General features: G+C 42.9%; 1 protein-coding gene across 2 annotated transcripts in view; it reads right to left on the reverse strand.

The window, feature by feature from the left end:
* Nucleotides 1-3,213: 3,213 nt before the first annotated feature.
* The window catches only part of itpkb (inositol-trisphosphate 3-kinase B), a 48,334-nt gene continuing 38,103 nt past the window's right edge, over nucleotides 3,214-13,444 (reverse strand). For both annotated transcript variants that reach the window (XM_020455153.2, XM_020455152.2), the window contains exons 5-8: nucleotides 12,153-12,357; nucleotides 9,145-9,246; nucleotides 8,239-8,310; nucleotides 3,214-6,204 (exon numbers count right to left, since the gene is read on the reverse strand). In XM_020455153.2, coding sequence (XP_020310742.1) covers nucleotides 5,983-6,204; nucleotides 8,239-8,310; nucleotides 9,145-9,246; nucleotides 12,153-12,357 — 601 coding nt within the window. In that variant the 3' untranslated portion in view covers nucleotides 3,214-5,982. The remainder of the gene's footprint in view (nucleotides 6,205-8,238; nucleotides 8,311-9,144; nucleotides 9,247-12,152; nucleotides 12,358-13,444) is intronic.

Consider the following 13,444-nt stretch of genomic DNA (forward strand, 5'->3'; position numbering starts at 1 on the left):
ACAGTAACCTCTTCTGATTCCTGTAGGCAGCCCAGTGAAATATGTATCACCAGGGCCACATAAAGCCTGTCATCAGTCAATCTGAGGGGGTCATATCTCTTCCTCCACCCCCAGAGCTGTTATAAAACCACAGTAATAAAACACAGGTCTGGGAGAGAGCCATCACAACATAGCCTTGCCAGCTCTCTCGACAGATTGCGTTCATTCATGACCAACTTCTGTTGAAGGATGTGTGTATTCACAGAACTGTACTTCCCAGCAAACTGAATGCGCAAACTAACTTCAAAGCCTTTTCTTTACTCGTAGTTTTGTAACATTCATAGAACGTAGCGTTTTTTAAAATGTTCTAAACATATTACATCCAGTTCAGTTGATGACAGCTGACATGCCATCCTGCCCCATGACTGAGATTTGCCTTGTCACTGTTGTCGTCTCTGACAATGAGCCCTGAGCCCTGTTATAGCGACACTTCACAAGATGACAGGCAGAAAGGGTTACCCTGTTACACACGTCAGCTACTGGCTACAATATGTTGCACCTAGTGCAGGTGGAAATATGGGTAACGGAGGAGAGAAGAAGAGAGGAGAAAGAGCGAGGAAGATGTCAAATGAAATTGTATTGGTTGCCTACACAGTTTAGCAGGTGTTATGGCGTGTGCAGCGAAATGCCTATGTTGCTAGTTCCTTTCAATCAATGCTTTAAATGTCAACAAGCACATAATAATCCAAAATGTAAAAAATTCTCCAAAATGTTGTACAGCTGTAGATATACAAATAGTATGTAAACATGTGTGGGTGGGTTTTATGCATGGCCCCTCTCCAAGCCTCCCTCTCTCCAGACCAACAACATTTCTTAGGCTCCCTGCCAGCAGCCTGACTCAGGCCAAGCGTTACTAAATAAGGAAGTCCTCTCCTCCTGCTTTGGGGAATAAATATCCAAGCAACTCAATAAGATCATTCTCACTCAGCCACACCACACCACCTCCTCTCACACTCACTTTAATGTTCTAGTTTTTATGTTTTAGCTCTGTTGTTATACACACACAAACACATATATACAGTCCCAGTCAAATATTTGGACACACCTACTCATATAAGGGTTTTTCTTTATTTTTTACTATTTTCTACATTGTAGACTAATAGTGGACATCAAAACTATGAAATAACACATCTGGCATCATGTCATCAAGACAAAGGGTGGCACCTTTGAAGAATCTCAAATATAAAATACATTTTGATTTGTTTAACACTTTTTTGATTACATGATTCCATAGGTGTTATTTCATAGTTTTGATGTCTTCACTATTGTTCTACAATGTAGAAAATAGTCCAAATAAAGGAAACCCCTGGAATGAGGAGGTGTGTCCAAACTGTTGACTGGTATTTTATATGTATATATGTATATATCTAGTGCTTGTACTGACCTATAGCTCTGACGCGCTCTCAGAGTTGTGTTTGTGGAGATGTTTCTCATGCCCCCTGACCTTTCATCTACATGTAAGATCTGCTTGGTATTGTGTAGTTTGGCCACTAGGTGGCAACAGGTGCATCTTAAAAACAAAAGAGCCTAGTACTATTTCGGTGATGTAACTATTTCAGAGGAAATCAACAGTTTGTTATACAGTAATTGACCAATGGTGCATTTTGTGGCGTAAGCTACTTTGGGTTGAATGTGTGGGAGATGTTCTTCAGCATAATGGACTCCTGAGTGGCACAGCGGTCTAAGGCTCTACATCTCTGTGCTAGAGGCATCACTCCAGACCCTGGTTCAATTCCAGGCTGTGTCACAACTGGCTGTTATTGGGATTCCCATAGGGCAGCACACAATTGGCCCAGCGTCATTAGGGTTTGGCTGTCATTGTAAATAAGAATTTGTTCTTAACTGACTTGCTTGGTTAAATCTATAGCATTAGAATCATCTATATTTATACTCCCAGTGCTTGGGAGTGTTGACATTATTTGTGTTTTGATCTATGCTGGTGGCCAAACTGTAGCTATAGAAGTACATACTAACAACACTTCATCTGCTACAATGCCATGTTGGAAATGACTGCCTCATCTAGGGTTGTGGTTCTTGGTAGTGGTTTTATGCTTTATTGGTAGTGGTTAGAGTGTTGGGCCAGTAACGGAAAGGTTTCGGGATTGAATCCCTGAGCTGACAAGGTCAAAATCTGTTGTTCTGCCCCTGAACAAGGCAGGCAACCCACTGTTCCCTGGTAGGCTGTCATTGTAAATAAGAATTTGTTCTTAACTGACTTGCCTAGTTAAATAAATGTTACATTTAAAACATGTATTGTTGTTGTGATGCTAGGGTGCTGTTGACTCTGTGCCTTTCAGTCGTCATGTGAACGGTTGCGTTTATATTCTGAGCATAATCTTGTTTGCGTATTTAACACGCCATAGAAAAGGTATATTCTTAGACAAAAACACCATGCAGCGAAGAGCAGAGGGGTGGGATGATGCACTTCTCCTTTCTGGGGGGGATCTGAAAGCATGCTGCCATGTACATCCTTACATGTACCTTATCTAGGCTACATCTTCCTGTGCTTGTGGCCTAATGTCTGAACAGGCTCTTATTAGATGAAAATTGGTCAGGCAGAACAGGGAGATGAAGAGACAGTAGCCCTGTTTATACCTGGTGCTAACATTGGTCCTTTTCTCCTGATCTTTTCTTCATTCTGATTGTGCCCATATTTCCAGAAATGTGTCTACATATGGTTAAAATGCGTCTGCTATCCATCCACTGTGTTTGCATTGTGACTAGATGTCCTGGTTCCTTCCTTTAAGCAGATTATTTCACTGCTATTCTTTCAAAATATGATATATTTATTTAATGTAAGACACATATTGATTCTGTCCAGATCTGTCTACACTTGTAAGATATCCAGACACAATGCATGTCTGACTACCTCCGGATGCGGACAGGATGATCTGATCATAATCAGATCACAATGTGATTTTCGATTGTCCACACCTGTCTAAAAATGTGCGCACAATCAGAATGTGGACAAGATCCAGACAAAGGACGCAAGTTAGAATCAGGTATAAACGGGGCTAGGGAGATTTGTCCCACACATGACATGGTGTAAAGATTCATTAAGAACGGGTTGTGTGAAAAGTGCTTGACAAGAAGTCCATGTGGAATAACTAAATTTACATGTGCCGTAACCGAGACAGAGAGCAGTACATTGAAATAAAATGCACAAACAAGTGGTAGCATTTAAACCACTCCGTTCAAATTTACTACGGTAAAATTGTACAGCCAAGCATACCCACTGGGCAGACGTCAATTCAACGTCTATTCCACGTTGGTTCAACGTAATTTCATTGAAATGCCGTGGAAACAAAGTTGATTCAACCAGTGTGTGCCCAGTGGGTAGTTTTGCTTGCAGTATTGACATGATGGCATGATTTACATAAGAAGATCCATGGGTAATGACAGCACAATGACCAGAGGACCTAAAGGCACAGTGTGTGTGTATATCAATCACAACATCCCCACAGTGTCACAGCACAAGGCTAGGAGACGAAGGACACAATCATGTCAACCTGGACCGGGATGACAGATGACATTGCTATGACAATCTCCACGTCAACAAACCACTCCGTGGCCAGCATAGCCCGAAACTAGGTCTCACAGATCATAGGCACAAAGAACACCTGGTAGAGTGCACAGAACACAGACTTCTTGTTCATCTCTAAAACATACAGTATGATTTACACATTGTAAGAAGCAGTGAGTCGGGCCTATGTTACAGTGACCTACTAAATGATTATATCATGACTGAGTTTAAGCAAAATTACAGGATTGTAAAAAAAAAAAAAATCACATGCAGCTAGCTACATTTAGTGTTCTTGTGCAAGTGTCACAAAGAAATAAATATGGTCATGAGTACATCATTCTAAGAGACTACACAAAAACTACAAGCACAATGACAACGTAGGGATTTGAAAGAAGGTACTCCAGAAATATTGAAGTAAGAGAATGAAGGCAACATTTTTAAATCAAAGTCAAAATGTGTTTCTGTAAAATACACTCATGTCATTTGTTTTATGCTGCTCAGTGTAATACAATTCAGTAACAGCAGAGGGCACTCCACTCTTTATGTCTGTGCTTTCTGGTCTAATGCAGTAGGCCTATAGTTTCACTCTCAATTTACCAATTGAATTCCTTTTTTTAAGTGTCAAGTTGATGGTTATCCCTGCTACATCGGTAAAGTAGTTTGATGGCACTCAAAGACAAGACAAGTTTGACACCTAGAGTATTGGTCAAAACTATTTGTCTATTTTGTCCTGCTAGGATCATCTGCCTCAACCAATTGAAGGCCTTGGAGAAGTGAGCCCTGTTTCCTTGGGACATTATGTTTGCCATTCTAACACACCACACCACACCCCTCTCAGTCCCTCAGATAAAGGTGAGAGAGCCGTCATTACAAAACAAGGACACCCTCACTTCACTCTCCTAACTGAGAATATTGTATCTAATATGGCTATTAAAGGGAAATTACTATTAAATGATTAACGTAAGCTAAACAACATATAAAAAATGGTATTAACTGCCATTAAAAAAACCTACCATACAATGTCAGTCACTCTTTCTATGGTCCATGTCATGCGTGTGTGATTGTCACCAAAACATGCTAATTCAATACAATCAGACAATGATGACAGTGTCTCCCTGTTTATAAACCTGCTAGCCAATAGACAGAAATCCCATTAGTTTTGTTTGCCACCTCAGGATGTTTGGGCAAGAGGCAGGAATGGTAGATTTGAATAGCAAATAGCCATGCAAACAGCAATCACAAGCTGCCTTGTGCACAATAACAAACTCCCCTCAAGAACAGGTTCCTTGGAAAACAGGATGGGATGGGTTCATTCAAGAGCAGTGATTATTATGGGTGTACAATGCTAGGCCATATACATTAATGACAGAGTATCACAGGTGATGCCACCTCTGACTAAGGGAATCATGACAATAAGAGAATAAAACCTGGTCTTTTTTAAGTGTTCTGAATGGCTGAAGAACTTGGAATATTTAGAATGCAAACTCATTCTTACTTGGTTAAGGGCCACTTCCTGTTAGAGACCAGGCAGTCGCCTACTCCCTCTGCTTCATGTACATTTACCTCTGAACTGATAGTCACTCCTCAATGGTTGATTCCAGGAATGTCAACATTAGCCTTATAAAATAGGTTCTTAGTGCATATCGGAGGGCAATCTACTCATGCAACCTTCTCTACTTTCACTCTGAAGGCACTGAAATGAATATAGACAGGCACATCACGGCACACAGTCTCAAGTGCACTATTACAATAGCTTTTGTAACACAATGAGAAACAAACTAATTATAAACATTGGAGAATTCTGGAAAGGGGGTCACAAATACAATCATATAAAGGAAATGGAATATGGCAATCCTATCAGCTAAAAAGGGTAATATTGACCCTTGACATTTTCTGTCAATGTTAAATTGTATGTTAGTTTAAAAACACAGGAAGTGCCCGACTGCTGAATATAACTATTTCAATGGTCTCTCTTTCACCACAAGGCCAAGCACCATAGAAGTTGTAACTCATAAGAAATGTAATCCTCTATGAAAGCAAGAAAGTGCTCTACAATGTTAGCTAACACTAAAATATTTTAGAGAACCCTCATTAAACAAAACCAACTAAAATCTCAATAAGGCTTGTCACGGGACTAGCTGCAGAGAAAGAACCTAACCCATGGTCTCATCAGAACAGAAACACACTGTACAGCAGTATGTACAGAATCTACAAGTTTACACAAAACAGTGATCACATTTCACTTGTGTGGTTACAGTTTGTTTTCTGGGGCCAGGGAGAGGGGGAATAAGGGAGGGACAGAGAGATGGGGTAGCTTTTTGGGGACGCCAGAGGCGTCACTGTAGTGCGAGGTGGTTGTCCTGTCAGGGGGGGTAGGGTCGAGGTGGGGAGGGGTTGACAGAGGTGACAGGACGGTCCTCTCAGAGTGAGTCTGGCTCTGGGGTCACCACCATTTGGGTGAGAATGTCTATAAGGTGGTCCAGGCCATAGAGGTAGCCGTCCTCACGGTTGCCTTCCTCCCAGGTGGCTCTGTGACTCAGGACCTGTCCCTCAGGCAGAGGGGTGGTCTTCCCAAAGTCTATCATCCACACCTTGGCCTGCTCCCGCTTGTCGTGGACGAACAGCAGTGAGCTGCCAATCACCTGGGGAAGAAGAGAAGGAGAGAGGGATCCATCTTAGCCCTCAAAACACTGAGATCTCTGTCAGCACCAAATACATAAACTAGCAGTTAAAATAACACTTTCCCCCTGTTTAGAATAGGCTAAGACATCATTTTAAAATGTATTTGAAATGTGTGTATGGTAGCCATCTAAGAATAAAGAGGGAGAAGCCTAATGAAGAATTTTGTATGGTCTATATCGCCATATATAATCATGTAAAGGTTGTTATCGGCATTGAGTAAATAACTGCCCATTAAATCAACATCCTTCAATGTACTTACACCGTACACATTCTTTTACTGTTAAACTTTACCTTATGACTTGGAGGTTCAGATACTTATTTGATGTAATGATCCTATGCTTTCTGTAGTTAAATACTCATTAAGGCATTGACAGGGAAAAAACATTATACTGTACAAGTGCAATCCAGATGATTACATTTTACAGGTGTGTCTTACTCATAGAGATGTACAGAGCTCATTACTTGGAAATAACCCGTTTTAGCCATTGAGGGCTTCCTCCATTTTAAAGTAGTCGACTGGGTGGGGATTTCTATGGGTTGGGAGCTATCAGCCAATGATCAGAGCCTCATCTTCTTCTTCAAATTGGTTTGCCTAGTTTAACAGCTTTAAGCTATGACGGCCATCTAGTGGTCACAACAAATGAAACACAAGATTGGATTCAAGACTCCAGCACTGCAGGTGGCAGTAAGTCAACAATATTAGCTTTACACTTTTTTCAAACATCAAAAGAAGAAGAAAATTGACTAACATAATGGCACAGATACATCGTTGCGATCTCTATACATCTCTATGGTCTTACTACAGTATGTCTGGACAGAATGTTGATGTCAAATGTGAGTCCAAATAACCTTATTGATCAGCTATTCCTGAGTTAGATCAAATGTTACTATAAAGACCCACTGGTTTCACATACAGTAGGTATATCTGAGGGGTTAACATACATAGGTTATTCCTGGGAGGTTTGTTCAAGGGCCTGTGTCTCAACATTTCCTCTGAAACGCCACAGCACCAAGAAGGGGGGCTATCTGCAACAACAGCCATCATCACACATTGTAAGCAAGCTAATGCCAGTGACTCCTAGGCCTAGATGATTGACATCGGGAAGAGTGTCTACCTATTTGGCCTCCCTTGTGGCGCAGCAGTCTAAGGCACAGCATCTCAGTGCTAGAGGCGTCCCTACAGACCCTGGTTTGATTCCAGGCTGTATCACAACTGGCCGTGATTGGGAGTCCAATAGGATGGTGCACAATTGGCCCAGCGTCGTTAGGGTTTGGTCGGTGTCGGCCATCATTGTAAATAATAATTTGTTCTTAACTGACTTTCCTAGTTAAATAAATATCATCTGATCAGAGTGAATGATGATGTAATAGTCAGCTATGCTATTGAAACAAACTTGTTTTAACTTAATTGCAGCTGAAATCTGCATCTTACTAAGAAGCAGCGGAAATGCCCCATTCTTTGTCACTAACAGTCAGAGACACATAGGACAGATCCAACTCAAAAGTAGCCTCCTACCAGTATTCAAGTCTCCATTCCCGGTGCCAATGGCCACTGCATGCAAGTCAGACGAGTGAGCTCTTGGGGCGGGGGAGGGGGCCCTTTTCTGATATTCGAGAGCTTATGAAATTAGCTAGTTTGATGTGCAATTCGTTACATTTAAAATGTAATTAAAAAGTAATACATAAAATGTCTTAAATCCACCGAGCTGCAAGGGCACTTTGTCATTGGGGGGCAAAGGGCATGTACTTAGGCATCGGTTGAGCCCTATCAGTTCACGTGCCTGAGCCTGATAACGCTTCCTGTTTGGAATAACAATGTCCTGTGATTAGTTGGTGTTTGTATAGATGCCATTGTTCATGTATTTCCACTTCCCAGATTGTAGCCTCCTGTATCAGTTGAGTGGTATATGGGCGGATCTCAAATGCGTTCATTTCAGTAAATGTTACAACTGTAGATAAAATACCAGCGGAGGACAAAAATATTTTTTTTTTACCTCGTGGGTCTTGAAGAAGGTTGATATTTCCAGAGTGTTCATGATTTCCTTCAGTCTGTCCAGATAACAGTTCTGAAAACAGACAGGCGAGAACAAAATAGGTATTATTCAATCTACCCAGGGAGATGTGGGAAAGCTTTCATTAATTCAAGGCTCAAGGTGAAAGTGTGTTATTTCATGTACAAACTATGTTAGAAATACCACAAAATTGAACTGAATTGAAATCTGTATTCATTACACAACGTTACTCATAAACAGACCATTGTGTGAATTTTAATAACTCCATAGTGCAAACCTTATTGGCCAACAGATCAGCTCAGTAGAGAGAGAGATAAAGACCACACATGAGTGACAGTTAAGTACACAACAGTGGGGCCAAGGCCCACCACACAATGACAGAGATAGTGGGTTTGGCTGGGCTTGCCAGCCTTGGCTTGAGCCTAGTGGTGCCAGATAAACACATGACAAACCAATGTGGAATGGAATGGAGGAAATCTTGTTTGAATGGAATGGAGGAAATCTTTTTTGATTGTTTAGTTTCGGGTTGGATTAAATGCGGAAGACACATTTCAGTTGAATGCATTCCGTTGTACAACTGACTAGGTATCCCCCTTTCTCTTTACTTTCCCTTTCCCTGCCCTGTTTCCAGAACCCTGGGAGGCCCACATCACACACAGCCTCCCCGGCTATGACCTCACTTCCTGGGCCATTAGAGAGGGGGAAGTCCATGGGAGCTCCCTCCAGAGGTTTTTAGACTGTGACGAAGTGGGAAGGAGGTCTGTCACAGAGGTAGGGGGCTCTGGCTCACAGACACATAGATGGAGGCACACACGCACACACTCTCACACACACACACACACACACACACACACTGAAAGACTCACACACACATGCACACACACTCACCAGGATGTTCTGGTTTCCTTTGACAAAGTCAGTGAATGCCTCTGTCACTTGCTCCCTGCTCCTGGTCTTTTTAAAGTCTCTGTTTACCGTCCCGTCTTCCTTCTGCAAAGAGGAAGGGAAAGAAAGAGCTGAGGATGGGGCCTCCAACATTATATTATGTCTGAGACCTCTATCATTCAAGGGGAGGCAAAATAACTTCAAAAGTCAGACCCATAACGTGGAACTTACTATACCATTCTACATACTGTAGGCATTTCTCTACACAGGAAAACCCTGCTGCAAGAGGTGAACAAAACAGGAAAGTGGCCCAATGTTTTGCATCATATTGCTTAGACAGCAGGACACGTCTTCACATACTTAATGTGCACATATTCAAACACAACAACAAAGCTGTGCTTTACTGTCTCAGTAGATACACTACATGACCATGGACACCTGCTTGTCAAACATCTCATTCCAAAATCACTAATATGAAGTTGGTCCCCCCTTTACTGCTATGACAGCCTCCACTCTTCTGGGATGGCTTTCCACTAGATGTTGGAACATCGCTGCAGGGACTTGATTTCACTCAGCCACAAGAGCACTAGTGAGGTCGGGCACTGATGTTGGGCGATTAGGCCTGGCTCGCAGTCGGCGTTCCAATTCATCTCAAAGGTGTTCAATGGGGTTGAGGTCTGTGCAGGGCAGTCAAGTTCTTCCACACCGATCTCGACAAACCATTTCTGTATGGACCTTGCTTTGTGCATGGGGGCATTGTCATGCTGAAACAGGAAAGAGCCTACCCCAAACTGTTGCCACAAAGTTGGAAGCACAGAATCGTCTAGAATGTCATTGTATGCTGTAGCGTTAAAATTTCCATTCACTGGAACTAAGTGGCATAGCTCGAACCATGAAAAACAGCCCCAGACCAGTATCCTCATCCACCAAACTTTACAGTTGGCACTATGCATTATGCATTATGCACTATGCATTCGGGTAGGTAGTGTTCTCCTGGCATCCGCCAAACCCAGATTTGTCCGTTGGACTGCCAGATGGTGAAGCGTGATTCATCACTCCAGAAAAAACGTTCCCCCTGCTCCAGAGTCCCATGGCGGCGAGCTTTGCACCACTCCAGCTGACGCTTGGCATTGTGCAAGGTCATCTTAGGCTTGTGTGCGGCAGCTCCACTATGGAAACCCATTTCATTAAGCTCCCGACGAACAGTTATTGTGCTGACGTTACTTCCAGACGCAGTTTGGAACTTGGTAGTGAGTGTTGCAACAGAGGACAGACGATTTTTACATGCTACACGCTTCAGCACTCAGTGGTCTCATTCTGTGAGCTTGTGTGGCCTACCCCTTCGCGGCTGAGACTTTGTTGCTCCTAGGCGTTTCCACTTCACAATAACAGCACTTACAGTTGACCGGGGCAGCCCTAGCAGGGCAGAAATTTGACAAACTGACTTGTTGGAAAGGTGGCATCCTATGACGGTGCCACGTTGAAAGTCACTGAGCTCTTCAGTACGGGCCATTCTACTGCCAATGTTTGTCAATAAAGATTGCATGGCTGTGTGCTCTATTTTATACACCTGTCATCAACGGGTGTGGCTGAAATAGCCGAATCCACTAATTTGAAGGGGTGTCCACCCACTTTTGTGTATATATATATATATATAAATAATGTAGGAGGTTGTCTCAACTAGCTTAAGATGAATGTCTTAAGATGAATGCACTAACTGTAACTGTGGATAAGAGTGTCTGTCAAACATTAATATGCAAGCAGACAATAATATGGGCATTGAGCTGGGACCCAACAGACACAATAGCAGCTGTGTGCACTCAAAAAACTCAGAGAGCCTTTTGATTCCACACACAGTCTCCGAGGGCAACCCCTGATGTCATGACAACAGAGAGAGCCAGAGGAGCCCCGCGGGCCGAGGCCATCTATGGACATGGTTGGAGTGGAAAACTCTGGACAGCCCTGCCGCTGCTCCCTACACTGCCGGTCCAGTCTGAACTATTCATCCAGCACATCTGTCTGTAGCCCTCCAGAGTCAAACCACAGGCCCTCATTAGAGGAGACAAATTCTGGAAGACGGTGTTACGGCCCAAACATGGCCAGGATGTCTCCCTCTTGGCTTTCGGAGGTATTAGACTACCCTCATGGAATCTAATTGCCTAGGAAGGATATGCTGCAGATATGCTCTTTTTTGTTGTTGTTGCTCCCAGCTTTTTACAAATAAGACTATTAGTATGCTTAGCTTTACTGAGGCAGAATCACACGATCAGACCATCTGGCTGTATGTCTGCTGCACTGAATCTATTCATGTCAGCTTGGAGGAGACTGATGGTGTGTGGGAGTGAATGGGATGCTTCAGCAACTGATGTTACTGTCAATAGAAGTGTCACAAGCAGGCCCTATTTGTGACAAAAACACTCAACACAGCCTATACACACTGAGACTAAAGAGAAGGGATCCCCCCCTGTTGGGCCTGGCAACCCTTAGTATGAGGAATGCTATTAAGGGGCGACTGCAGGTTGTCTGTATGCAAACCAAGCAGGACCATCATGGTCAGCCCTTACAAGCAGAATTACACACTCAATTTCCCATTATAACTTTTTTCCTTATGGGTAGATTTTGAGATCTTTTTTTCACCATTTATAATTTTGACTAGTAACTACAGAATGTACAGACTGGCATGTGCAGGATTTTGTCATCTTCCCTATAGTGTTTAATTTTCTCAACAATTTACTGTTAAGTGAGTTTTCGAGAGTATGATGGCAGGTAGCCTAGCGGTTAAGAGCATGGGGCAGGTAACTGAAAGGTCGCTGGTTTGAATACCCGAGTGACAAGGTGAAAATCTGTCGATATGCCCTTGACCAAGGCACTTAACCCTAATTGCTCCTATAAGTTGCTTTGGATAAGCGCGTCTGCTAAATTACTGAAATGTAAACGTTACAATGCATCACTTTACTGTATATCACGATGCATTGTAGTGTCCATTCACACAGCAGTCCAGCTGTCCTCACCTTGATGCCCTCGATGCGGAAGCCTAGTGTAGCGGTGGAGCTGATGGTCTCTCTCCACTTCATGTAGCGGGGCTTGGTGACCGCCTGCTGCTCCTGCTCCTCCGGTGTGGGCGCCAGGGGGTCAACCTCCACCATCTTCTGGTACATGTCCTTCCTTAGACTGGGCTTTTTACGGGCCTTGGCCAGTTCCTCTTCCAGGTATGTCCTTTGGTGGACAGAGAAGCAAAAGAGATTACTCACTCATTCCTATCTGTTTGGTACTGACTTGTTGAATGGGATTTTATGGTTTTATGGTGTTACCAGTCCAGCAACAAAATAAATGTCCTTTTATGGGACAATATAAAGGATATTTGTACTCTTTATATCTTGGAATACAAACATTGTCCAATACAATAACGATAATTCTTGTTTGAAAAGGTTGTGATAGTATTGTCGTGGCTATAGTGAGTGATCATATCCCAGGAGCCAACATGTGAATGAAGAGCAACTGTTTTATAATCACATAATATATTTTAGAAGACAGGAGGGGTTCCCTTTTCCTCAGTTCAACCCTGAATAAGGGCCTCTGTTTTCTCAACCTTTCCTTTGCAGATTCAAATTCTGATTCGTGCTGCAGCAGCCAGCTACCTCAATAACAGGCCAGGCTTTAGCCTGTTAGAGCTGCACCACATTGTTGTGTTTGGACAGGCCGGTTTATAATTTGCTAATATCCTGGCCATCTGGTTATCTCTAACTCTGTCCATCTCTGCAATGCAGTGCCCTTCCAGAGAATGTTCACATGAGCACACAAAGCTGTGCTAGAGAGGAAAAGAGAGGAGAGGGAGAGAGCAACACAGCTATTAATTTCAGCAATATAGGATACTGTATCAAAACAGGCCTGACCTGTTAGCATACAGTTTAAAGTGGCTCGGAAGACACTCCAATACTTCACTGGTCACTAATAACATTACAAAGTAGCTAAGGAGAGAACAATTATAACCCGTATATGGTATACATCTGATGCAAACTTAACAAGGGAGAGTTTGACAACTGTAACACATATGTGGAGTTCAACAGCCAAATAATTAACCCAAAGGAATGGAATTGGATTCACAACACTTTCCCAACAGGCTGATTTAAGCCATGGTGTGAGAGAGGGGCCAGCTGTCTGTCTGCTAGCTACAGGACGATCTCTTCACTGTAGGGGAGGGTGATGGTCATTCCTCGGTGCTAGGCCTAATGGATGTCTGCCTGACTAAATATTGGACCTTACCCTAACCTGTCAAACCGGAACAAAGAGATCTGAGAGTTAC

This window comes from Oncorhynchus kisutch, linkage group LG21 (assembly GCF_002021735.2).
Source record: "Oncorhynchus kisutch isolate 150728-3 linkage group LG21, Okis_V2, whole genome shotgun sequence".
Lineage (NCBI taxonomy): Eukaryota > Metazoa > Chordata > Actinopteri > Salmoniformes > Salmonidae > Oncorhynchus > Oncorhynchus kisutch.